Source organism: Astyanax mexicanus, chromosome 1 (genome assembly GCF_023375975.1).
Source record: "Astyanax mexicanus isolate ESR-SI-001 chromosome 1, AstMex3_surface, whole genome shotgun sequence".
Lineage (NCBI taxonomy): Eukaryota > Metazoa > Chordata > Actinopteri > Characiformes > Acestrorhamphidae > Astyanax > Astyanax mexicanus.
The window spans coordinates 101,186,379-101,212,928 of NC_064408.1; the positions used below are offsets into that span (position 1 = coordinate 101,186,379).

At 39.3% G+C, this 26,550-nt stretch overlaps 1 protein-coding gene across 9 annotated transcripts in view; it reads right to left on the bottom strand.

Moving 5' to 3' along the window:
• Positions 1-26,550, bottom strand: part of tnikb (TRAF2 and NCK interacting kinase b) — a 106,452-nt gene that overhangs the window by 50,418 nt on the left and 29,484 nt on the right. For all 9 annotated transcript variants that reach the window (XM_015601138.3, XM_049463032.1, XM_049463016.1 and 6 more), the window contains exons 3-7: positions 7,554-7,610; positions 7,209-7,334; positions 2,718-2,828; positions 1,041-1,131; positions 105-235 (exon numbers count right to left, since the gene is read on the bottom strand). In XM_015601138.3, the coding sequence (XP_015456624.1) occupies positions 105-235; positions 1,041-1,131; positions 2,718-2,828; positions 7,209-7,334; positions 7,554-7,610 (516 nt within the window). The remainder of the gene's footprint in view (positions 1-104; positions 236-1,040; positions 1,132-2,717; positions 2,829-7,208; positions 7,335-7,553; positions 7,611-26,550) is intronic.

The following is a 26,550-nucleotide window of genomic DNA, read 5'->3' on the forward strand; positions in this document are numbered from 1 at the left end:
CTAGTAATAAAATTAACCCTACATTATACGTCTACACACACTAACTTTAAGTTGTTCTGAAGTAACAGTGAAAGTGTAATTATACAGGCTGTCTGCTTAAATACCTTGAAGTCATATGTGGCGTCTGGATTTTCGTCACAGGCTATGACCTCTGGAGCCATCCAGTACGGTGTCCCGATGAACGTGTTCCTCCTACCAACCGTGCGATCCAACTGCGCACTCACCCCAAAGTCCACTGTGGAGAGTGTACACGTGCACACGCACACACAAACACACACACACAGACACACACACACACACACACACACACTCAAAGAGTTGGCCTTAATATGTCACTGTATGGTAACAAGCCGAGAGGTCTTTGATGAAGTGTACACGACCATCTGCCTCAGCGGCACTCTTTCCCTATCACCACAGGCAGCGTCACCATGGCAACCCATCACGAACAGCCTCAGCGACTCAAACGGGAAGCATGAAAAGGATAACAACCCTTCAACAAACTCTAGGAGGGCTGCAGGTTCAGCCATCGCTTCCGTTTGAAGGATTAATGGTGTGATTGTGGTTAGGGATGGAACAGTATGGAACTTCTGGGCTTATTATGATTCCTGATAATGTATAAAAATAATGTATAAACATATCATGACATAAGAGAAGAAGTTTATGGATAAACATAGTTTATAAAAGCCTAAATGTGGACACCTGGATTACTGCATCAACAACATCAAATTCATAGAGCTGTTCTATCAAGCAAACACTGTCTGCTGCACTACAGCAGAGTGGCTTTACTGCTCCTTACAACCTGACTGGTACACATACATAAGGTGCACTGAATTAAAATGCGATTTAAAGGACTTTAAGTGCACATCATAGTACGATACAGTATATGAAACAACAATGTCATAGAAGGACCAGAACAATTACACTCACACAAAAGCACACATGCACACACATTCACTCATACACAAAAAACACACCCACACATATACACAAAAACACACCCTCACAGAAAAAGAGCTTTTTTTAACAGTCTCTGTGCTTACCCAGTTTGACCTCTGCATTCTCTGTGAGCAGGACGTTCTGGCCTTTGATGTCACGGTGGATGACCTTATGCTGGTGCAGGTGGGTTAGACCCTATAACATGAACACAATGATGCCTTCAGAAAAGTGGGCTTGTTGAGGCAAGATGTTTGTGAGGTTTAGCCACTTCTTGAGGCATGCAGAGAACAATTCAAGAAGAACTATCATTACTGGGATATATAACATCACAACTATGAGTCGAGTCACAAGTCAGTAACAAGTGAATCTGTTATTTCAGTGATAAGCAATAAGCACTTTACATTTTTGTAATGAATCAGTATAAACATACAGGTTTTAAGCCAATTAACTAAGTTAGTAAAGTCAGTAAAAAATAATCTGAGCCTCAGTAAAAACTCAAGTAAATGAGTCTGAAAAATGAGTCTAAGCTACTAGACTAAGTAAAGAACTTAAGTTAGTAAAGAATAAGTCTGACTAAGCCCATTAGACTCAGTAAAGAGATCAAGTTAGTAAAGCATGAATCTGAGCCTCTAGACTCAGAAAAAAACTCGTCAATGAAGAATGAGTCTGAGCCTCTAGCCCCAGTAAAGAAAGTACGTTAGTGAAGAATGAGTCTGAGCCTCTAGCCTCAGTAAAGAAAGTACGTTAGTGAAGAATGAGTCTGAGCTAATAGCCTAAGTAAAAAACTCAAGTCAGTAAAGAAGGAGTCTGAGTCGAGTTGCAAGTCAGCGTATAACAAGTACAAGCTAAGTCACAACTCGTGACTCAAGTAAAGAAATTAAGTCAGACTCAGTAAACGAAGAACGAGAACAAGTCTAAGGCCCAATCCCATTTTACCCCTTCCCCTTACCCCTCTGTTTTTTGTGTGCATGCCAAGAGGTAGGGGTGTCCTGATTCTTGATAGGCTGGAGGGGTAGGGGGTAGGGATAGGGCTTGTTAGCCCTTCATATAGAGATTTTTCAGAGGCACACTTTAAACTAAGGGGTATAAAAATCACTGGTAAGATGGCAACACAAAGTGACACTATTTTACCAGAGTTTAATGTGTAGTTTCAATGTTGTATGGTCGAATTCTTCATAACAAGCATAACAAAAATCGCAAGTAGTTTGTCTCAGTAGCTAGCTAGCTAGCTAACTTTCCCATTCCACCTTAAATCATGCAACAAACGGCAGAAGCTGCAGCATTTAAGGTGGAACGGAATAAAAATAAAAGCTAATTAAAGCTACTTTAATTAGCATCACAGAGGAATTAAGGAATAGACAATTAATTAATATTAATTTCGGCACCATCTTCCGCCTTTCTGAAGACATACAGTGCACTAAAGTTAACTAGTTAACCAGCAGCAAGTTACTGAACTTTAGTGACGAATCAGGTGCTTGAAGGGTTGTCCCTATTCCTAGGGGGAGGATTTCACCCCGTTACACTCAAAAAGAAGGATTAGTGGTAAGTGGTAGGGCCAAGGGGTGAAATGGGATTGGGCCTGAGTCTAGTTACAAGTCATTAAAGAACAAGTTTAAAATGGGAGACAGGTTACAGTGAAAGTCAGTAAAAAACGAACACGAGTCCATGTTGAGTTGAGAATCAGCTACTGACTCTGGTCCCTATCTATCTGACAGTAACTGAAAAAGCATCATTATGCCACATTTGTGATATTGCCCAGCTTTAGCCCAAAAATAACTTACCCTGAGGATCTCTCTGCAGATGTAGGCCGTCCACTCCTCCTTCAGGGAGTTCCCTTTAGTGTTCTTTATCAGGTCTGTGACTGAGCCTGCACCACAGAACTCCATCACCAACTACAAACACACACACACACACACACAGAGATGCTGTAATAACCGTTGGGATATGGTTTTTAATTTTTCATTAAACATGAGGCCTTCAAAAACACATGATCTCTCAAGGACATCAGACTAATGCAACCGTTATTAAAGGTAGTGCTTAATAGGACACAATGATGATGACACTTCAGATGGGACCAACCCCTTATAATAGATACTGGAGTGAAATGAACTACGATGCAGTTATACAAGGACACAGTAACGCATCCCAACGACCAAACGGCTGTCAGAACTACCGCACCAGAGATTTATTAGATGATATTTATACAGCCAGGCCGGCACTATTAACAAAGAGAGGCGAGGGGAGAAATCGGCTGATAAATTGAAAAGATATGCTGTACATACATCATAAAGGGCTTATCCAATATAAGCCACCAGAGGCTGTGTGTTATTGAGGACTTTACCATGCTCAAAGAGTGTTATTAAGCACAACGCAGGCCAGAGGCCCTGAGGGGCTTGTTATTTTCATAAAATGGTGAAAAAATGCAATATGATAGCATAAACCATTGTTTAGTAAGTACATACTTTTATAATGAATAGTATTTAGAATACACAATTTTTACTTCTTACTTCTAATATGTTAACATATTAGTATATGACTGACAATCAAAATAAAATAATCAGTTTGATCATCAACACAATGTGTTCATAAATTAGAACAATTCTGATAACAGGATAACGTGTGACGGGACGATTTGATGATATATGTGATATACCTCATTATGAAGAAAGCACAGAGATTCCAGTGTGAGTGTGTATCATAAAAAATCAACTGTGTCCACAATTGCAAAACCGTGTGTGTGTTGAAAATTGCATATTATCTCTATTTTTTCCGTTCCCATTCATTTAATGAAAATGAAGTCAAAATCTTCCGCCATGTTGGCGATCCTGCCACCTGATTCTGCGCAGTAGAGAACAGAGGAGGGAGAAAGGCTGTGGAGAGCAGCCTACTCATTTAAATAACCCCGCCCCTGAGGGCTGCCTCGCGGTCACAGACTGCAGAGCGGGGCGGAGCGAAGCTGACGGTCTGTTATTGGTCCCGCCCATAAGTAGCCCTTTTACCATAACCACACCTTTTTTGAATAGAGCTGAATAACGTTTTAAAAACCGAATTCTGTGGGGATATAAAAATTTGACAATATAAGCAGAGGTTATATAGCTGCTGCATTTAAATAATGGAGGATTACAGTATATTAGAAAAAAACGTGATTGAATGTTGTCTGTTTTGCCATTGAAACCTATGGGGATGGGTGGAGTTACACAGCTTTCTGCAGCCGAACAGCAGGGGGCGCCCGACCTGTGGTGGCTTCACTTTTAAGAGACGATGCTCTGTCCAGCTATATACAGTCTATGAGAGAAACCATTAAAAACTGGTAACTTAAAAATGGCCGAAACTAAAAACACACGTCTTAATTACAAATGACAATTACACTCCAATTAAAACAACAAAGATCTACTCTAAGTGCTGGTAACAGAGTGATGCTTTAGATGGACACCCCATTTCTGTTTTTAAAGTGTATCAGGACACGAGGATGATGTAACAAATGAAACAAATTACTATTACTACTATTAAATAAAAATTTAATAAGACCAATTACCCAGCCCACTCATTAGGACTTCCCCTATCACTAGTAATATCCCAACACCAGGAGGGTGAATACTAGCACATGCCTCCTCTGATACATGTGAAATCAGGTACTACCTTTTTTCGAGCTGCTGCTGATGCAGCATTGCTGAGTATCATCACAGGGCACTCGGAGGAAAGCACAGCGAATTGGTTCTGATACATCAGCTCACAGACAGATGCCTTGTGTCGATCAACATCTGCTTTAGAGTGATGTGGGGAGAGAGCACCATCTACCCACCCAGGGAGAGAGCAAGGCCAATTGTGCTCTCTCAGGGCTCCGGTAGCCGATGGCAAGCTACATGAACAGGATTTGAACCGGCGAGTAGGTATGTGTTTTAAAGAATGTTAATTGCTTGCACTTGAACTTTAGAAATGGAATGTCACGTCCATCTGGTGCCCATTATCTCCAATAATTCATGTCGCCTTGCTATGAGCACGCTGGCCAGTGTTCACCCTTACTCACAAGATAACACCTCACAACTTATACAGGTTCCAAAGTTGTCTCATGAGCTGAGGAAATCGATTCATGATCAGTTTATATACTGATGTTCCAGGATTTTGGCATGTTGCTGTAGTTCTGAGCTCTTTTTCTCTTTTTGGATATAAGTAACTCTACCTGTCAATCTGTTCTTGTTTTAACGGCACTGCTGATCTACTCAGCCTTCCTGCTATAGCACCCCCCCCCCCCCCCACCTATTTATAGTTACTGCTTCCATGACGTTTCTGTGGTTAAAATGAGGTGAGATATATAGTTAAAAGCAACTCGCCATATTTCCACTGACAGGTCTTCATGCAGTGACTGACTGTATGTATCAGTGTAGTTTCACACTATACTGCAGGTTTCACTACTGGTCACAGATGCTGACAGCGGTCACGGCTGCTGAGCAAGCTGACCTTGGAAGAATGTCCTCTTCTGAGGTATGGTTGAGTCTGCATGCGTGCGTGCGTGTGTGTGTGTGTGTGTGTGTGTGTGTGTGTGTTTGTGTGTGAGCATGTCTGTCTGTGCTCCCTGACCACAGACAGTGATAGAGCATGTAGCAGCAGTCTTGTGACACACTGCAGCATGTCATAAGTCTGCAGTGTGTTGTGCTGAGAGCACACAATCCTTCCCACAAGGGAAGTATGTCTGTCAAGAGTTCACACACACACACACACACACACATTGAAGTCAGGACATGAGATCACACACCTCATACATGTATTACCCACATGCTACCTATAGTTTTGTGCATACGTCAGAGCCCTCACTTCATTTATTCAATTCTAAAGCTATTCAAATTTCAGGAGATATTTCTGAGATTGGTTGTAAGATAATCCACATGTTTAAGACATTGACAGTCAAAGTTTTTCAGTCAGATGAGTCATAGATGAGTCTTAGATGAGACTCAAAGGCCTCAAAGGCATGCTTTGAGGAATGAAGGGGATGCATTTAGCCCTAAGATCACTGTGACAGCTGATAAACATGGTGGGGGAAGCATCAAGCTCTGGGGCTGTTTTGCTGCTAATGGAACTGGTGCATTGTGCAGAGTGGATAGACGTATTTAGTGTTACTTTAAGGTTTGAAGTTCGGAAGACATTTGTTAAAATAAAATACAGAAGCTGTCGATGTTGACACTTTACTGTACATCCTGTACATTTGCACTCCTGGACACTACTTGCACTTAACTTAAATACAATACTTGCACAGATTTATGTTTAGTATTTGTCTCATTCTTATCTGGTTACTTTCACACGTTGTATAGTTTTTGTTTTTATATATTCATGTATTTATTATTCTTTCATCCTTTTGTATTTTATATATATCTTATATAGGTATAATTAATATTTCAAATCTCAGTTTAGAACCTTCTGTAGTCTTATATTTCTTACTGTGCTTTCTTACTGTACTACCCATTCTATTGTTGTTTGTTTTTACTGTGTTATGTATTTGCTACTGGCTGCTAACTTTCTTTTGGGATCAATGAAGTATCTATCTATCTATCTATCTGTCTGTCTGTCTGTCTATTTACTCAAAAAAGGACTGACCACCTCAAAGGTAAGGTCTTCAAAATCACTACATTTTTTGGAATGATCTAAATAGCTTTAAACCTGAACTTTGAAAGTGAGTAAAAATCTCCATGCAGATTTTGGAAAACTAAAACCTCAACTTGAAAAGAATGGAGTCTGATAGTAAAAACCTAATACCTTGCACTAATATGCCAAAAGTTATGGGATAGCAGCATGTACCTAATCATAAAATGACTTATGGCATGACTTAAGAACGGCCATACCTGTATAAGTTGTGAGTTGTTATCCAGTGACTGAGATTAAACACTGGCCTGTGTGCTCATGGCAAAGTGACAGGAATGATCAGAGTTTAAGAATGGACCGATAGTGGTTGCCAGATGGAATATCCATTTAAAACATTTCTCAATCCACATTGTCACGTGTGTACCAGAAATACATCAAAAGATCTCGAAAGATCTCACTTTCTTTACACTTTTTTTGTCCTGAAAATGTACAAAAACAAGAACACACACACTCTCTCACACACAACACAGCACAGCAAAGTGCAAATAACACCACAGCCGCAGCTTTTGGCCTCAGTGAGCGAGCGTCAACACTCTTCCTCTCTCTCACTAACACTCTCTTTCTCTCCTTCTCACACACTTAAATTTTTGGGTACTTGATCACTGCTTGGCCATGCAGTTGGACACATTAGGACTGACCCATAGCTGGTCGTCTATGCCTGGTGGATTCTTCTTGACGAAGGCTCCGTAATAAGTGGCGATGTTGCGGTGGTGGGAGTACTTTTTCAGCATGTTGATCTCTGCTTTGATTTCCTCCTCTTCATCCTGTCAGAGGAAACACACACACACACACACACCACTGAGCACAGAGTGAAGAAACCAGTGTGTGCATCCTGCTGTCTGCATGTGCACCGTAAGCTTTTCACAATGCAGTGCCAACACGACGGTCAAAAGAGAGAGAGAGAGAGAAAGGTTAAGAGAAGAAGAGAGAGAGAGAAAAAGAGAGAGAGAGTGGATACAAGGTTGAGAGAGTGTTTTGCTTACCCCCGTGACATCCATGACCTTGATTGCGGCAAGCTGCCCTGTCTTGACATGGCGGCCCTGGAGAGATAGAGAGAGAAAGAGAAAGAGAAAACAGGAATTTAAATTATTTGACCTTCCAATATGTGAACAGTGTGAACATTATGCAATTCTGATTAATTTTGGTCATAAAAATAAGATTTTTTAAATACTGAAAGTGGAGCAACTGTCTAAGTGTTGGATTTATAAGTGGCCTTAAATACCAAAGACGCTCATGAATATGTCTACGCAGATGATCGTGGTGGTCAGGAATCGAGGTGTGTTCAGGTAAAATTCTGGCATATTGCTATCTCGGCAGCAGAAAACAGGTGCGCCACTGACTGATATAAACCCCAACAACAGTCAACAGTCAGATGTTCATTGATATCTTGGCTACGTAGGTACTGATCACAAGTACATCCCTGCTCATTACACTCACAAGAACAGGCCGTAGTGCACAGACCCAACTTTTGCATCAACAGTAAACAGAATACACAATAAAATAACATTCTTGTTCCCGTAAATGACCTGCTCACACAACTACACAGCATCAATGATCAGGTCTGTTTCCTCTGCTGAGAGGTGCAGAAGCACTGCACTGTTAAAATACCAATCCGCCAAAGTCAGAGCACATCTGGTTCTTAAAGGTAATGGCAAGTGACACACTGATCGTAGTGCAGCAATATAAGCTCCAGATCATTTACCAGTGTTAGAACCTAACCATGCAGCCCCACTAATGAAAATATCCAATATATATATATTTATATCAGTCATAACTTTCCAGGGTTTTTATCCTCATATCCGGATTATGCTTTTTACAGCCACAACACTGACACTAGTATAATATAACACCAGTATTACAGGTAGTGTGATGGGCTTTGTGCATGCTGAAGCACGATCACAGGTGGACTAAACACATAAGCTCCTCTGGCAAATGCTGCTGTTGTGTAATAGCTGAAAAAACCCTCACTGCCCAGAACGACTGAAACAGGCCCAAAAAGCACTGTGCCTGAGCTTGGCTACTGATGCTGCCATTTTTATTTGCGTGTCACAATGACACCAGCTGACGGTTCTGCTCGGGTTGGACAAGCCTCCAAAAGCGTTACGTAAGCTGGAGCGTTAGGCCGGGAGGAATTCAGGATGGAGCGTGGATAGGAATGTGGAACTGAAGAGCTCTTTTCCAGGTTGTCGCTGATTGCCTCTTATTTTTCTATTATTCTCCACCATGTCCCCAGAGTTCATATCCAGGACAAACACAGGGCCTCCAACCAAAGAAAACAAACAACAAACGCAGGAAACGGGTGCCATGGATACAGATCACCTGAGCAGCCACCAGGCAGCCAAGAGGAGAGAAGAAAGAAGACTCAGAGGAAGATTCAGTGGGCATTAAGGCTGACACTTCTCTACTGATCATAACAGTGTGAAACAAATGTATATTCTGGTGATGAGTCAGGTAAAAGAGTTTTAGAGCCTTAAATACCTTAATAATTCACTGCTTTACTAGATTTTAAGGTCTTATAGGTTACAATAAGTCTATCTTTCACCCCGCAAACAGTCTTTTTCACTCCTCGCACCTGTGCCATTAAAATAGCAAAGACGCTTGTGAGTGTAGTTGTTTGAAGTGAGGTGTTTTCAGGTACATTTCTGGCATATTGTTATCTTTGCCCCACTGACTGATTAGAACCCTGACAACAGTCAGCAGTCAGATATTCATTGCTATCTCGGCAATGCAGGCATCCTATTCACACTTAGGGTGTGCACACCTCCGTTTATTACACACACAAGGATGTAAAGCAGTGCACAAACCCAACTTTTACATCAACAATAAACAGAATAAATAATAACATTCCTCATTATAAAAAATAAAAAACGTTGACAATCCTTAATCAAGCTGCGCAGTGTCCGATTGATTGATCACCTATAGATCGCTGAAATAGGTCCCAGTGTGTGTAAAAAATTGTGCTAAATGTGGGCTCTGTCTTTCTATAAGAAAACTATATTAAATCTGCATTGACATCAGAGAAAGTCATCAGGTCAATTTAAATCTATAATATTTTAATCAAATATTGGTGAAAGACTTTTTGTGTTAGATCACCTTGTGAATCACAACAAACTGCATGATATTCTGAATAAATTATACACAGCATGCACACTTTAAAAGAGAAATGGAGAGAGAGGGAGATAGAGGATGAGAAAAAGTGCAAAAAAGGATAAGAAAGGGTGAGAGAGAGAGAGAGAGAGAGAGAGAGAGAGAGAGAGAGCAGTGGGCTCACACTGACAGGAGAGGAACACGATGCAAGTGGGTGAAAAAAAAAATGAGAGGGAAAGAGAGAAAGAAAGACTGACAGAGATAGAGCAGAGAGGGAAAGTGAGGACAATAAAGGATGAGTGAGAGAGACAGAAAGAAAGAGAGAGTGAGTTAGAGGAGGAGAGAGATATAAATACAGCAAAGCTTGGAGGAGAGAAAAAGAAGCTGACAGGGGAAAAAGAGATGAATAGTGGTATACAGAGGCTGACAGGGATGGTGGAGATAAAGTTGGAAAGAAAGGCCAAGAAAGAGTGAATAAAAAGGAGATCGAGAGATTGACACTGATGGTGGAGAGGGAAACACAGAGGGAGAGTAAGGACAAGAAAGAGAGAAGAAGAAGAAGAAAAAGAAGAGGGGTGACAGGTGAAAGAGAAACAGGAAGTGAGAAAGAGGACGAGAGAGAGAGAGAGAGAGAGAGGGTAAGAGAAGATGAGAGGGGGGAGAAGAAGAGGCTGACAGAAACAGGAGAGTAACAGAAAGGGAGATAGTGGATGAGAGAGAGAGAGAGAAAGACAGAGAGAAAAGGAGAGGCCGACAGAAAAGAGTAAAAGAAAGGGAGATGTATGAGAGAGATAGAGAAAAAGACAGAGGCTCGCAGAAACAGAGGTGGAGATGAAGAATCTGACAGAAACAGAAGAGAGAAAACAAAGAGAAGTAAGAAGATGAGAGAGAAAGGTTGATTGACAAACTTGGAGAGAGATAAACAAAGGTATAGAGAAGAAAGAGAGAGGATGAGAAAGATATAGATAAAGAGAGAATACAAAGAGGCTAACTGAAACATTGAGAAAGGTAAATACAAGGAAGGATGAGAAAGAGGGGGAGAGAGAGAGGGGGAGTGACAGAAACTGGGAGAGATAAACAGAGGTAGAGAGAGGATGCGCAAGAGAGACAGAGAGAGAGATAAAGAGAGTGAGAGAGAGAGACAGAGAGACACTTGTGAGTCACAGGCTCACACCAGTCCCATCAGTCCTCATTAATGATTTTTCCACTGTCGGAAAGTATTAACGAACGGAGCAGCCCTAAATCACCACACAGCGGCGCAGTCACCATCACCACACGAGCGGACTGGACAGGATCCTAATTACACTCCCCTCGTAAAACACAGCCAAGCATGCAGCTCTCCGGGCTCTCAGGAACTTCTGCCCTGAGAATGACATGCCATAACATCTGCCCATTACTCACACACTGCTCACACCGCTCCTCCGACTGACGAGTGAGTCATCAGATCCCGCACTTTTCTATGTAGCGGAAAACACGTAACACAACCCTGATGTTTTTATTAACCTCTCAGACCTCAAAGCTGATCAGACAAGATACGTACAGACAAATTTCAAAATCAAAACAATCCTAACTCTGCTGTTTTTGCTGTATAATTTGTTTTATTGACGACAGTGTGGCACGCTGTATCAGACGCCACATCAGCAAGACTGGTTGAGGTTGCTCAAAAACTTCACGTGGTTTTGAGGAAGTGTGTGATATTCTAGGATTCCTGGAACGCAGTTTGCACTATGCTAACAACTGAATATAGGTCCAAACTATCTGTTAGCTGGATTAGCCTAGCAGACGCCACTACAATCAGGAGACCGCTGGTTTGAATCCCGTTCATGTAGCTTGCCATCAGCTACTGGAGCCCTGAGAGAGCACAATTGGCCTCTGGGTGGGTAGATGGTGCTCCAGATTAGCCAAGCGGATAAACTTTACATACCTGCATAATTTTTGGCTAATACTGCTAATGACACTGATGATTTGATGATGACTGATTAACTTCAGTAGAGAACACTGATTAGGAAATGATGGATTACCTCTCTAAAACCTCTTTGATGAACAAAAAAAAAAATACAAAAAAACATTTTTTGTCAATTCTAACGTTTCTAAAGGTTTGTTAATACCCCTTCTAATGTAAACATTAAAACTACTTAAAGTTGCACTTACTGCTTGGCTAGTAGACAAGCATGGCCAGAAGAATAGAACTCTTTTGAGCAGATAAACAGGAACTTATTAGCACCAAGCATCTTTAATGCCAGGTATGGGCTAAAAAGCCCCACCCCTCTCCAGTACTGAGTTGCACAGCAGTGGAACTGTGTTCCAGTTGAACGGTAGACGGTAGAGTGCACCGTCCAAAACGATTTTAAAATAGAGTAAGTAGGGAAGTTGGGTATTATGAGATGGGGTGATCATTATTCTACGTTCAGACCTTAACTCACTAACTCCTGTCACTGAATCCAATCAAATACTCACAGCAATACTTCAAAATCTAGTAAAAAAGGCTTCCCTGGACAGTACTGCATTTATTCCAACATTCTTATTTCATACCTTTGGTTTCAGGAACAACAACAAATGAGCAGATGTCCAAAATCGATATTAATCCATACAGTGTATGAGTAATGTGAGTGTATGTAAGTTCTGTGGTTGAAGTTTAACAAAGTTTAACAATGTCATACTGTGCCGCGCTATTCCACAGAAATGTGGATCTGCATCTCTATAAAAATATTTTGAGAGCCAGTCAGCATGTCGGCAGCATGCAAACCCATTTGATATGTAGCTGTTATAATAGAGTCCCGTGAGAACATCTAGAGAAACCAGTTTCACGAGGCATTGAAAGGGTGATGAAACAGAAGAGCGTAGAGGGTCAGTGACGAGAAAACTTCACACAACCATTGCCACATATTCCTCAAACTAAGACAGGAAGAGAGAGAGAGAGAGAGAGAGAGAGAGAGGCAGAGTGAGTGTAGATGCACACAGTGTACCCTGTCAAGCTGAAGTACAGCTGCAGGGTTGCATGCCGTTACATAACTACAGAAAAAACAACATTGTCGTTGTCCTCGCCTTCATTACAGTCTTAACCAAATGTGCTGCTTTTCACAGGAAAGCTTCCGATCGCCTGTCCTCCTGTGAATGTGTGAGCCATGTGCTGCTAAACTGAAAAGTACTCATTAAAGATGCCTGGTGCAGCCAGGCCTAGCTTCCTGCTCTACTCTACAGAATGAAGGCTAAAATATTAGCGCTACACATTGACCCTATTTACACATGGTCCTTCTCACTACTTGTGTGTCAGTTATTATCGCTGTTTTGGTTGGAATGGGAAGAGTTTTGTCACACTTTTTTGCTCTTCTTCCAACTGTGTCAAATCCAGTCAATATAACACCCACAACCTTCCACCAATCAAAAACTATTCTCCAGATCTTCATCACCAGATTACTGATTTCTCTCACCTGTGCACAATCTTGCTTGGACAATATTAAACTATATTGTTTCCTGGGTTGCAAAGTACTGCCAACCTGTTTGTTGCACACTGTTTGGTATTCTTGTGTTACTGCTCTTTTATTGTTATTCTAATCTATTTATACTTTTAAAGGTCTCCTTCCACTAAATCCACTTTTTCTTGTTCTTTGTGAAATACAATAGGTCTCTGTATATGCATGCTGAACATGAAACTGTTCCTCAACCTCCATTGTCTGCAGTAGCTAGTAAAAGAACATATTCAGAAAAACAAGTCAATCAGGAAAAGCATCCGTGTCTACGACCTAGACAGCGCTCATCAGATAGGAGCTAACAGCGCTAAGAACAGCATGGCAGTTCGTTCCTGTGTTATTTGTGCAAATAACACATCAGTATTACATGCTTTGCGCGGTAATTCAGAGCTAAGCAATAAAACGTTAGAATTTGTCTATGCAACACCACCAGCGAAGTACAGTTGAGATAGGTAGGTGTATGTTTAAAACAGTTTTGTTTACATTAGTTAAAATTTAAACTTTCTGGACCTGGACTACATACCTCTGTGTGTAACTCTAGGTTTACATAGGATCTCCGGTGGATTTTGTGTTTTACGGATACTCTAAGACTAGGTCAGTGGCTGATCTGCAGTACACATGTTGTAAAGTAACATATGGCATTGCAAAGACTGTTATTAGTGTAAAAATGTCTTTATTTTAAAACATTTTTAACTGTTGTTCATCTCGTCTGGGCCTTCTGGTGTCGCTGTGCTGTTAGCCAATCAGACGCAATATGTTTGCATGTATGAATATTCATGAGCAAAATCCGAAATCCTATTACCCCCCTCCTCCTCTACCTGACTAAAGCAGTGTTATAATGGATCACTGGAGCACTTTTTTTCCACAAAAAAAAGCTTACAGGGCATTCATTCACACTAGAGACCACTATTAGACATAAAAAAATGGAATTAGACCTTTAAACAAATCTGATGAGACTGTATCTCTTAAAACATGCTACCTCATGTGTAGCCATGTGACATGGAGGCAAAGTCAAATATTGAGCTCACTGAGCAACTAGAACTGTTTGCCTCATACCAAAATTCACTAATCCTCACTGACATAAAATGTTTAATTAACTGTGATATTGAGTTAAAGCCATATCGACCAGCACTACTTTAATATGAAAGAAACATGAAAAGAGATGTGCCACAATGTCACCTCGCTCGTCACCCAGTCTCCATTTAATTCTAAACTGAACTTCAAGCACAATATAACTACATCAGGTCTGGTTTTAGTGAGAGCGGTGACAGTAAATCAAAGTGTAATCAGTCTCAGGGGTGTAGCGAATGAGGCCATGACGCTAGCTGAACATTTACTCTGAATCTGAACACTGTGAGCAGCTCAGTCTGGTGATAAAAGCTTAAAGCTACATCACCGGAGAAGAGCTTACACTACCATCAAATAAACATGATGGTACATATTTAATTTTAGGTTGAAACCTGAACGGCTAGAGTCATAAAATAAGTCTGTAGGGATCTATGGATTTCTGGCTGCAAAATGTTTGAGAACCCTGTTCTAAGTAACCACAGAAATTGAGATGTTGAGGGATTAGATGAATCAAGGGGTTTTTACAGTCCTCAACAATGCTTAAGCCACATGTAAAATATATTTTAAATATATTGGAATGTATATTTGCAGTCAAAATATATAACAATGTAGGTGCAATAGTATTTTTTGCTATGTGGCACAAAAAAAAATATTTTACTTCTGAATACACACTGTAAACCCCAAATTAGTCTGAACTCAAATAAATAAAATCTCTTGTATGTAAAACTTAATATTCCTAAACATTACAGAACTATTGTGAGATAGGTGAACATTTGTGGTAGCTTTATACTCAAAATGTGATGTTTATGATGAATCAACTTATAATATTTAAATTCAGCCTATTGGCATTGGCAATAGCTATTTGCATACTGGGTGTGTCCTCCAGTTACTGACACTCAATCTATGTGTAGTCATTCTCCCCAACAATCTTCCCTACTTTGGAGAAACTTGCTGATCAAATATAATGTTTAACAGCCTGGCCTTGATGTTGTTGTGGGCTGTAAAAGCAAGTTAGTGTTTTATTTATTAAAATATTAATATTTATTTTATTTTACTGCATCATTATTTTTATTTAGTGAATTATGCCCTCATTAAACAGCATTAAACAAATCGCTAATATAAGTTTGATAAAGACTAAAACTAGGTTTAATAATTCAGACAAATTGTGTTAATTAGATACAAAAGTATCAATTTTTTTATTAATATTTCAAGTCAATATTTTACTTGTTTTAAAAAACTAAACTACATACAAATCACATACAAATACAAAATTTTATTTACCTAAATGTAAAATTTGACATTGATGTAAAAAAAATAAAATAAAATAAATTCAGTTTAATTCAAAGAATTAAAAAAAAAAAGTAAACTAAACTCATTCAGGCTTACAGTGAAGAGTGAATTACTCAAATCATGATATATGTTGGATTACTAAGTTTTGGATAAAATTCTAATATAAATATTGCAATATATATCACAGTAAGAAAATTCCAAAATCTGTTTTTTTTCTAATATTGTGTAGCTCTATCTACACTGTGCATAATCTACATTTGAGAATAGTCTGTCTGGTGAAACACTCAACTCTTTTTTGTTTGTTTGTTTTTCAGCTATGCCAAATGCATATTTATGAATAAGCACCAAGAGTCTATTTCCCTATTGTTTTTCATGCCTGGCAAATATTAACAACAGCACTACTACTGACGTCTGAAGTGTGTGGAAATGGCTCTCAGCTGGGCGAGTGGGTAGCCACTCTGCGATAGTGCCTGTTGAGGTACTCCTGCTCTCAGAGTGATGTTAGCAGACATTGCTGCGGTGTTTCATCAGCAGTCCTGCAGACGGCTGAAGTCCCATTGACCTGGGAAAAGCACGGAGCGGATGAATAACTCACGGGTCTTCCGTAACGCAGTCGAGCCGGTGTGTGTATTTGTATGCTGCTGCGCACACTGCAATACCCAAAACTGAAACACTGAAAGCATGAATCGTTTAGAAATGAGGAAGTTATTTTGGTCTGTTCTTTTTTTTCTCCTTTTCCTTTCAATGCCACTCTCAGTCAGAACGACGACAAAAAATATCCACTACTTCCTCCAGCGTAGCCTAGCAACAGGCCTGGCAGGCGGAGGAGGTTGAACATTTTCACACTTTTGGCCAGACAAGCTCATCTCTTTGCTGAGACACGCGACCTACCATGACCCTCTCAGATCCATCTCTACAGTACGGAGAGAGGTGAGAGGTTTTACAGTCTCTCAGCTCGCCCTCCACACACAGATGACTCAATCAACAGAACAAATGTACTGAAACGACTTGTGGAACGAGACAGAACGGGATGTTCCTTCCATACACCAAACGGACCAGCGCGGCCCAATAACAGAAAACTCACTTTAGAACTGATATCAAGTGTAGGATCACAACGTTCAACATATCAAACTCCCTACAATTACAACTATGAAAACATGTGTAATAAAGCCTGACGCTCTGCACCAGAGATAGGATATCGAGCGCACGTCAGCAGAAAATACAGGATCAGATACTGAGGGGACATAAGAAATTAAATCTTATTCAATCCTGAAACTATAAAATCCTATAAATAGTCTAGCGTCAATGTGATGTCATTAGCAGTGCATTTTTTCTATTGCCTCATCTTAAAATAGCAACATTATGTTGCATTTTAGCTCAAAATACCAGTTTAAAAATAATTTGGATGCTTTACTTACATGTAATAAGAAAAGCTTATCATTTGAATGCACACTGAACTGAATGTATTTGTTAACTGAAGAAAGAAGGGGATTGAATATTGTATATAAAACTGTAAGGGTTCTAATGGCTTGAACTATTTTTTTTTTAATTTTGTAAAGGCAGCCGTGTTAAAGTTAGTGGTGTATCTCTTTTTAAAATCTATTTTTTACATTTTTCAGCTGTTTATCTGCTAATGAAGTTTAATTTCTTTATATATATTGTGATATTATATGTAGTCCTAGTCACAGACCTATATAAAAGCCCAGTCATTCAAAAATATATAAATAAATAAATAATAATAATAAAAAATACAGTGGCGTACACTCTAAAAAACAGAGGTACGATATGAGTACTTTTTTGTACTCGAAGGTACATTCTTTATAATTGTTCCCTCAATGGTACAATATTGGTCTTTACAGGGTCAGATTTGTTCCCTCTGAAGTACAAAGTCATTTCTAACAGCAATAAGTACAGATTTGTACCATTTAACCAGCCAAAAGGTACATTCAGTATTCTGCATCACTGTACTAATGAACAGTATATATTTAAATTGCACATTTTTTATTTGAAAGCCAGACAATTTTGTATCATCAAGTTTTTGAGCCATTTTTAGTTGATGACAATGTTTATAATCTTTAAAATCTTTACTGGCACAAAAACCATGGGTACAAAAAAGGACTTTCACTGAAAGGTACTTTTTTGTACCTCAATATAAGGTACAGCCCCAGCGACAAGCTTTGTACTCTTTTAAGTACAAATCTGTACTTATATTTCTTAGAGTGTACCGTGAAACCGCCAGAATCTTGAAAAATACCATGATACACATTTTTGGTCATACCGGTCAGCACTATCTGTGCACTATCATTCCACAAGCTTCATTTACTTGTGCCGGGGGCAGTTCTGTGTCTCTCAGCTTGTCCAGAAATGCATGTGAAAGGTTTGTCTTTTAGGAGTGGCACAAAGCACAAATAACATTTCCTGACCGTAGAGGGAGTTCACAGACATAACTTTACTTTTTTCTTTTTTCAGGAGATAAAAATGTTGATAACATTCAATAATATCAGCTGATTCATAATTTGATTGCAGCCCTGTAGTTAAAAATACCCTATTATCATTTGCACTTCACTTGATCATTTTAACTGTGCCATGCAACACTGCCAGGTGACTACTCATAAAACTGTAAATGTTCTGAATGTTTTGACCAGCAGTCTATGTAGAGTCAGTGTGTTAGCCTTTTTAAATAAGTCCTAAAATATTTAAAGTTAGAATACTGAATTGTTTACCCAATTATATTTTTAACCCTGAGCCTGCAGAGAGAGGAAGCACCAAAACAGGTCCAAGGACCAGCATGCTTTGAATAACCATCGCTTGCAGGCCTGGAGCACAGAACGAAAACACAAAGCCATCCAAGCACCATTGACAAATGGCCTTTCTGTCTCAGGGCTACAGCACTCAGTCGAGCTTGTTGTGGTGAGAAAAAAAAAATTAACAATCTTTGAAAGCATTCATCTCGAAAATAAATCGAAGCTGAGTGCAGTGAGAGCGGCCTGTCGCCTCCTTTTTATTCGCTACTGTTTCGGCTCACTTTCAAACTGCACCACATGTGAGCCGGAGACATGCGGCCCTGACGCAGCACACTCTGACCCAGAATCCATTTCTACCTCACGCGGGGCACCTTTTTAATGGCTCGCCTTAGACTCCCAAGATGGCGCTCCATCAGTAAAAGAGCCACAAGGGATTCAGCGCAAGGACATACAGAGCAAATCAAAAGCTGCCTCTCCTGCCCGGCGTGGTCAGCCAAATATAGCTGACAGTACAGCTTGGTGGAGATTCTGGTCTGTCTGTAAAGTATGATCTGCTCCCACTGTCCTGTAGCTAACTACTAATACAGAACTATTACAGAAATGCAGCTAAAGCAAGCAATACTGACAATGTCAGAGAAATGACGCTGATACTAAATGGTCACTTATCAATAGTATTGTAAATACTATTGTATCGATAATTAATAGTAGCTGTGTGATGAGACACTCATCTTATATAGTTATGTTCATAAAGTTTTAAAAGTTCAGAAATCAATATTTGGTGGAATAACCATGGTTTTTAATCACAGTTTTCGTGCATCTTGGCATGTTCTCCTCCACCAGTCTTACACGCTGCTTTTGGATAACTTTATTCCACTCCTGGTGCAAAAATTCAAGCAGTTCAGCTTGGTGGTTTGATGGCTTGTGATCATCCATCTTCCTCTTGATTTTAAGCAGTCCTTTATTTTTTCCACAGCTGTATATATAAAAATATTTTGTGAGTAATGGTTCTCTGCTTCATGAATTATGTGTAATCTTTATGATTTACCATATGCAGTAAAATATAGAACAGTATGTACATACTGCAGCTGGTTTTACCATAAACACAACAACTTCGCTCCTGTATGATCTCACATGAGTCTCTTCTGGTGTCTGACTGTTGTCCGAATACCCCCAGTGAGGCTTCTGTTTTCAACCGACAACACTCCTGAGGGATCTATACAGACCTGGCAACATATAATCAAATCTATAATCTGCACTGTCTTGTTTTTACTTGCAAAGTATTGCTAATTTATTGTTTCTTCTGAATTCAGGGGTATTCATTTGTCGGAGTAACATAATATAGCTTTATACATTAAAAATAAAGGGGTTCCCACAAACAAAAACATTGAACATATAAACATATGTTTTTGGGTTTTTAAACAGTATAGTTTGGGATGAAAGCTTCTCTCCAATGTTTTGTAAAATAGTGTCAGCAGATGTACTTGGTAAATCCTGTAATCTTGATTTTTTTTCTAGTTTGTGTAGCACTAGTGGTCAGTTAGTTATTTTTTCAGTGCTTTTAGTGCTTGCCAGGCTTAAGGACTAGGTGACATGAATAAAAGCATGATCTGAGCGGGGTAGTCCTACAGTAAGAAGCAGCCGTGCTCAGATTAACCTATTTCTGAGGCTGAGTTCAGCAGACGCCACTAGTGCACGGAGCTGTTCCCGTTACGCAACAGCAAAGTGAAGCTGGGTCAGGAAAAGTAGCCCACTCTGTTTAACGACCCAGTCTCAGAACAGATAGCCATCACGCTTGACCAGGGAAACACAATAGGACATTCCCCAAAGCACACAACCTAGCACTATACTTACACTGTGCATTCTGTTAGTTACAGTGTGTATCTGTTGATTCTAATATTGGAAGCAAAGTAAATTTGATTTAAATTCACAGTGTGAGTCATCTTCCTCCAAAAGCAGGTGACAGTTACATGCTGGCAACTGTGAAAAAAACTGGATTGTGACAGATTCTAATTCACACCACCACTGACTTCAGAGAACAAGTGCTGTACAGCAACAAAAGGCTTAAAATGCCAAAGACTGGGAAACTGGGACTGGGAATTTATCTTGGCATAGTTGAATAATGAGCTTAATTATGAAGCTTTATAATGTGTTTAATAAAGAGTTGTGTACATGGAAGTGACTTCATGACTTCCTTTGAGCACTGTTTCCTTCCTCGGCATAGCATTTTACCTGTAAGCCTGTTACTTTTCTGTATATGACTTCGTAAAAAATTACACCATGAAAAAGCCATAAGCTTCAATCTTCTCGTATCATCAGCACTCCTCAGTACTCAAACTTTTGAGTGTTTAAAGTGAGACAAAAGAGTTTCAATAAGTATAGTTCTACAGTATATCATATAAGTCATGTTGAGACCACTGAAAGCCACAGTAAATCACATGTACACTGACATTTATAGCAAGAAAAACATACATTCTTATGGTAAACAAAAAAATTCTAGGGCAAAGTTAATCCAGCAAACTCTGCTACATTAATATTCTAGCCCTGTATAGCTTGTATCTTCTAGTTCACAGACAGATCATTTGTAAAGAGCTTGTGAACTGAGTAAAATAAGTAAAACAAGTAGTAGGTGATGCCCTGACACTAGGATCAGGAAATCGCTGGTTTAAATCCTGTCCATGCAGCTTGCCATCAGCTGCCGGAGCCCTGAGAGAGAACAACTGGCCTTGCTCTCTCTGGGTGGGTAGATGGTGCTTTCTCCCCACATCACTCCAAAGGGTGATGTCGCTCAGTACAAGGCATCTGTGAGCTGATGTATCAGAACAGAGTCGCTGGGCTCTGAGTGGTCCAGCGGGCTAAGCGCTGGTTCACCAATTCGAATTCTGTTTATGTAGCTGGCCATCAGCTACCAGACCCCTAGGAGAACGCAATTGGTCTTGCTCTCTCTGAGTGGGTAGATGGCGCTTTCTCCCCACATCATTTTAAAAGGATGATGTCGCTTAGCACAAAGCAACTGTGAGCTGATGTATCATAACCACAGCACGATGCTAGTGATGCTACTCAGAAATGCTACATCAGCAGCAGTTCAAAAAGAGGCGGTGTCTGACTTCAAATGTATGGGAAGAGGCGTGTGCTAGTCTTCACCCTGCTGGTGCCGGGGTATCACTAGTGACAGGGGGAGTCCTAGTGAGTAGATTGGTTAATTGGCCATGTAAATTGGGAAGAAAATGCGAAACAAATTACTGTCTGACTTCCTCCTGGTGCATCACTAGTGATAATCGGCATAGCTAAAAAATTACAATATTTTTTAAAAAGTAAAAAAAAAAGTATGATCAGTGATGCTGAACACTTTGTTTCATTTCATTTCTATAAATAGAGTGTAAAAATACACTTTAAACTGACATTTACTGTCTCCGCCTCTCCAGGCATTCTATAAGCTATGCTACACAACATTATTGACGTTTATCTGTCCTGAAAAAAAAACCCAGAAAACTCAAAGGAAACACAGGAATGTCTCTTTCTCTTTCTGAGATTATTAAAAAGGAAAAAAAAAAAACTCTCTGGTGTTGCGGGTGTACAAAGCATTTTAGACAGCATCTGTCCACTCTGACCTTGCCTACATCATACAGGTAAAAAAAATCTGCTAAAACTTTAAAAAGTTGTAGCATTCCCCTTTAATTCATGCCATGGTAATTTGCTTTAGCTCTAAGGCTCTAACCTAATTAGGAATGAATGAAAAAAAAACCAAAAGGGGCAAAAGAAACATCTCGCCGGAGCCAATTAAAGACCTTTCATACCAGCATTATTGTTGTTTCAAAAACATCATTCATCATTTAGCAGACTCGATTCACCCTCATTCACAATTTCTCTGCCTGTTTTTATGTGCATGCGATGCATCCAGCTAGAAATGACCAGCTGCAGATGAAATGAATCAACATAAAAACAAAAGGCACTAAAAAAACAAATCTCCAATTTCAAATTTAGTCTATTCATCCTCTCACTGCAAACGAACAGGGACTGTTCTGGAGAATCTCATACACTGATGCAATCTGCATGTGAAACAACATCCCCTCATAAATGAGCAAGTTCTGTTTTATGTCTCTCTTTTACATTTGGACTGATTAGCCCGCGGTGCAGAGTGCTACGCTAGCTAGGCTGTTCTTTCTTGTTAGCGTACTCAAAGACTCACGGGCGCAGTTCTGCTTACTGTGGTTCAGAGCACTAAAAATAAGGGCAGGTTCTCTAAAGGGAAAGCTCATGCAGCATCTGTATTCAGACGAGCACGCTGAGCACAAAAATGCCTTGAGACGGGAGAGAGACGGGGGAATAGACAAGGTCTGCTTCAGCTGCCATACTGACATCAATTTATACATTCCACCGCCCGCTGAGCCCCTCTCTCTCCAGCCTTTCCTTCCGCCGTCTCGTTCTCTCTCACTTGGTTTAGAGAAGGACATGCATGTATGGGCTTGCCAGTGCATTCACATCAGCTGGTGAATAGGTATCCCTACAGTTCTGCAGTACTGCTCATGCTTACTGTAATTTTCCACTGAATTAGACACTATACTTAGAAGCATAACAATGCACTGAAAAATTGTGATATCATGATTATGAAAAATGACTACGTATATGATGGAGATGTGATAATGCATTGTAGAAAAATAAGCTTTCTGTTAAGTACAAGGATGGAGTACAAGTTTCAGGACATTTATGTTAGATAACTCCCAGATCTATCCCAGGACTTATTTGTAGATTATGCAACTGGACTTTTTTTTTCTTTAAATATCGAATATGAGAATAATGAATTGTGAACCGAGTACCTTATGTTAAATCGTGGCCTGAGGGATTTGTTACAGAACTATGTTAACTGTTGTAACAGTACTACTTCATATCTACATTAGGCCTTTTACATTAATTACATTGGCAACTTATCGTACAAGTATCTCTATTTTTGTTGATTTTTTGTTTAATACATAATTTGAACACACAAACTGCCCCTTACGCTGTGTCAAAATTTCTTCATTAATGGACCAATTTCCAATTTTTCAAAGTTGGACTTAGTATTTTTTTCCAATTTTATCCAAAACTACCGGAAATAAAGTCTTGGTTTTATCTTTGTCCTGTAAAGTTGCTGTTTCTTGACATACAAATAAACTTCGCCAATATTTCAGCCACCCGTACAATAATTGGCACTTCAAAAACAATAACTTCATGGATGGAGAACGGATTGCAGCAGGTGAAGAAGAACGAATACACCTCCCAAACCATTATTATTATTTTTTTTTAATATTCAGCGTACAAGGCAATTGTGCTATTTTGCTATTATATTACCCCTTTAAATGATTTTAAAAGGGCAATAAACTCATTTAGCGCAACTATTTCTGGGACAATCTGTCTTTTAATACAAAATTATTTATGAAAACATAATGAAAGGTTTAAATAATATAAACTCCTTGAGCATGAGGAAGGAATACCCCTTGGGCATGATGCCAGTCCATAGCAGGTTACCACACACTCACCACACACCCACTCACTCACACACTAACAATTTAGCATAGCCAAATCACCAACATGTGAAAATGTGTATTTTTGGCAGGCGTGAGGAAATCAGACTGCTCACAAGAGAAGTTCACACGAACACAGAGGGAACAAACCCAACACGTCACTGACAGAGACAGTGGAGATAGGACTGACGCCACAAACTCAGGGCATCTGATGTCTGATGCATGGAAAAAAATAAAAATAAAATAAAATAAAATATAAAAAGTTTAAAATTACATGTTTAAAAAAGACCACTCGTAATCAGCTTTTTACTACGAAAACTAAACAGACACAGAAGAAAAACTGAAAATCTGCAAATCAAATAAAAAAGCAGCTGGTGTAAGCTGTCCTTACAGGACAATGGACTGTCCAGACCTTAACATTATAGAATGTAAGAGTTAGAAGCAGAAATTGTGTCTATTTTTAAGGCCGCTCACATTAAGAGGAGGTCATGTTCTACTTTCAGCTGTGTCTGAAGGGTCATAAGCTTTTTTCCAACAGTCTGAACGATATTAACACTAAAACTCTTTCAGATCGCGAGCTCTGACTGAGCTTCAATATTTCAGAGTCTACAGATCTGCATGGCGCTGAGAAAAGAGACAGATGGAGGGAGGCTGCGCTCCTCCTCAGCACACAGCCTTAAGAGGTGGGCTGGAGGATCCTCAAAGAGAAACACTAACACTGGTTATAGTTCAATTAAACCCTCCATCCTGCTGCCTGGGTTTCGTAATCCCGCTGGTGCTCGGGGACAGCTGATGTTCTCTGGGGTGTCACTGTTAAGAGAAATAGGTCAATGTCATCTGAAATAACTTCTGAAAACCGCCGGGCTTTTCTCTCACTGCTTTGCTCTCGGTGAAGTCTCGGCGGTGATCACATCTCCTCTCGCTCTCTGTTCATACGTCTTATCGCCTGAACTTTCCCTGCCGAGGTCAAAACAGCCACACAATCATAAGAGGTGAAATTATGGAGGATGATACTGAAACTGAGAGCGTACACAGTCTACGACAGCGCTGTGACCTGCTCTTAAAGAACTGCATTACTACAGTCTACAGCTCAGCATCAGCCACTTGATACAAATCATTTGCCACCTAATCTCAGCACTTTAATCAATGCTGGACAGTGAGAAAAGCCTATTACTGACAGTGGAAGAGGGGGCAATGGGTCATTACAGACCACATGTGCTTGTCATTGACTTTTCATTAAGGGCCAGGAAGAAAACAGGCCGGCTGCTGATTTATAGTTTCCTGGGTTGAGATCTGGATCAGCTGAATATGGCCAATATGATACATTTTTTCATCATAATGTTTGTCATAAAATAACTTTACAGCCAAAACATGCCTATTTTAGTCTGGTGAATAAGTGCTTTAATAGCTTTAATATTTTATTTGTGGTGCCAGTATTCAAATACTGAAGCACTACTGGGGAACTGTGAGTTTTGTGAGTTTATGTTTTAACAGGACTGTAATATTTCCTAGTAATTTAATCAGTGTATAACTCTTTGCTACTATGAAACATTGTGATTGACATTACGTCGCTGTCCAATGAAAAACATGCATCTCCAAAACAGCAACTTTACAGAAGAATGATAAAACATTTGGAACTTTCAATGGAAGTCAATGTAAAAATAATTAATTTCAGGTAATTTTGGAGAATTTCTATTGGTCCATTTATCAAAAAATTCTGACACAGTGTATAGAAAAAAATGTATGTTCAAATTTTGTAGTAAACTGAAAATCGATGAAAATAGAGATACTTATTTTTCCTTGGACAGTGACAATAAGTGTATTGCCTCTGATTTGTAGTTATGCATGTGAAAATTGTAGCCAGCTCTGTTGTACTAGTACTAGTAGTTTCTGTTAGTTGTGCTTGAAATCTGTGATTTTGTGTGTGTATTTTTACAATATTGCCACATCATCTAGTGAGGTCAAAAGACCTTAACAGCACTGACACGTCTAATGTAGCTTTGTTAGCTTATTAGCTAGCTACTCCAAAGAGGAAAGATTATGCTGAATGTTTTATGACTATGATTATGTTGTTCAGTACGACCTGTACAAACGTTTAGTGAATCAAAACAAATCAAGTCACACTTTTTTCAGGTAATATTTTTTTAGCATTTTCCTAGGCTAGTATTTTTGGTAATACCACTTAAGATATCTATTAGGGAGTATTTTGTTTTGAAAAAAAGTTATGCTTACAAACTGTACAATAGTTTTTACTGTTTTTACTACTGGTTATTTGTGTTGTTGTAGCAATGTTGCATTCTTCTTCTACACAGGGTATTTTAAGGTTAGTTGATGACATGATAAAATCTTAATTTAACAGAGGAATACATTTGTTTTTGTAATTTGTCCAACTTACAATCAGAACAAACAAAAGCCTGCATACACCTAGAGGTATTACATTTTTAACATAGTTACGTAACACATGAACATAATTGCACAATCACATCATGAATTCCTTATGGACAGGTTTTACTTCTTACTTTATTTGTTCTATATGTCAGTAAATTCTATATATTATATGAAGACTGTATGCTAGTGGTGGGCCCTAAAATAATATCACTATATTTTATAAGATCACTATATTGTACAAGAATTTTATCAGATTTGTAACAGAAGTAAATGATCCAGAATATCATGATACCAATAACGCATTCCAAATATCGCCATATATCCAGGATTAAAGTAAAATAAATGATACTAGAAAGATATAATCTGTCTCTAGTTGATATATATATATAAGGAAATCAGAACCGTGTACATTTTTCTTTTGCTAAAAAGTCAAAA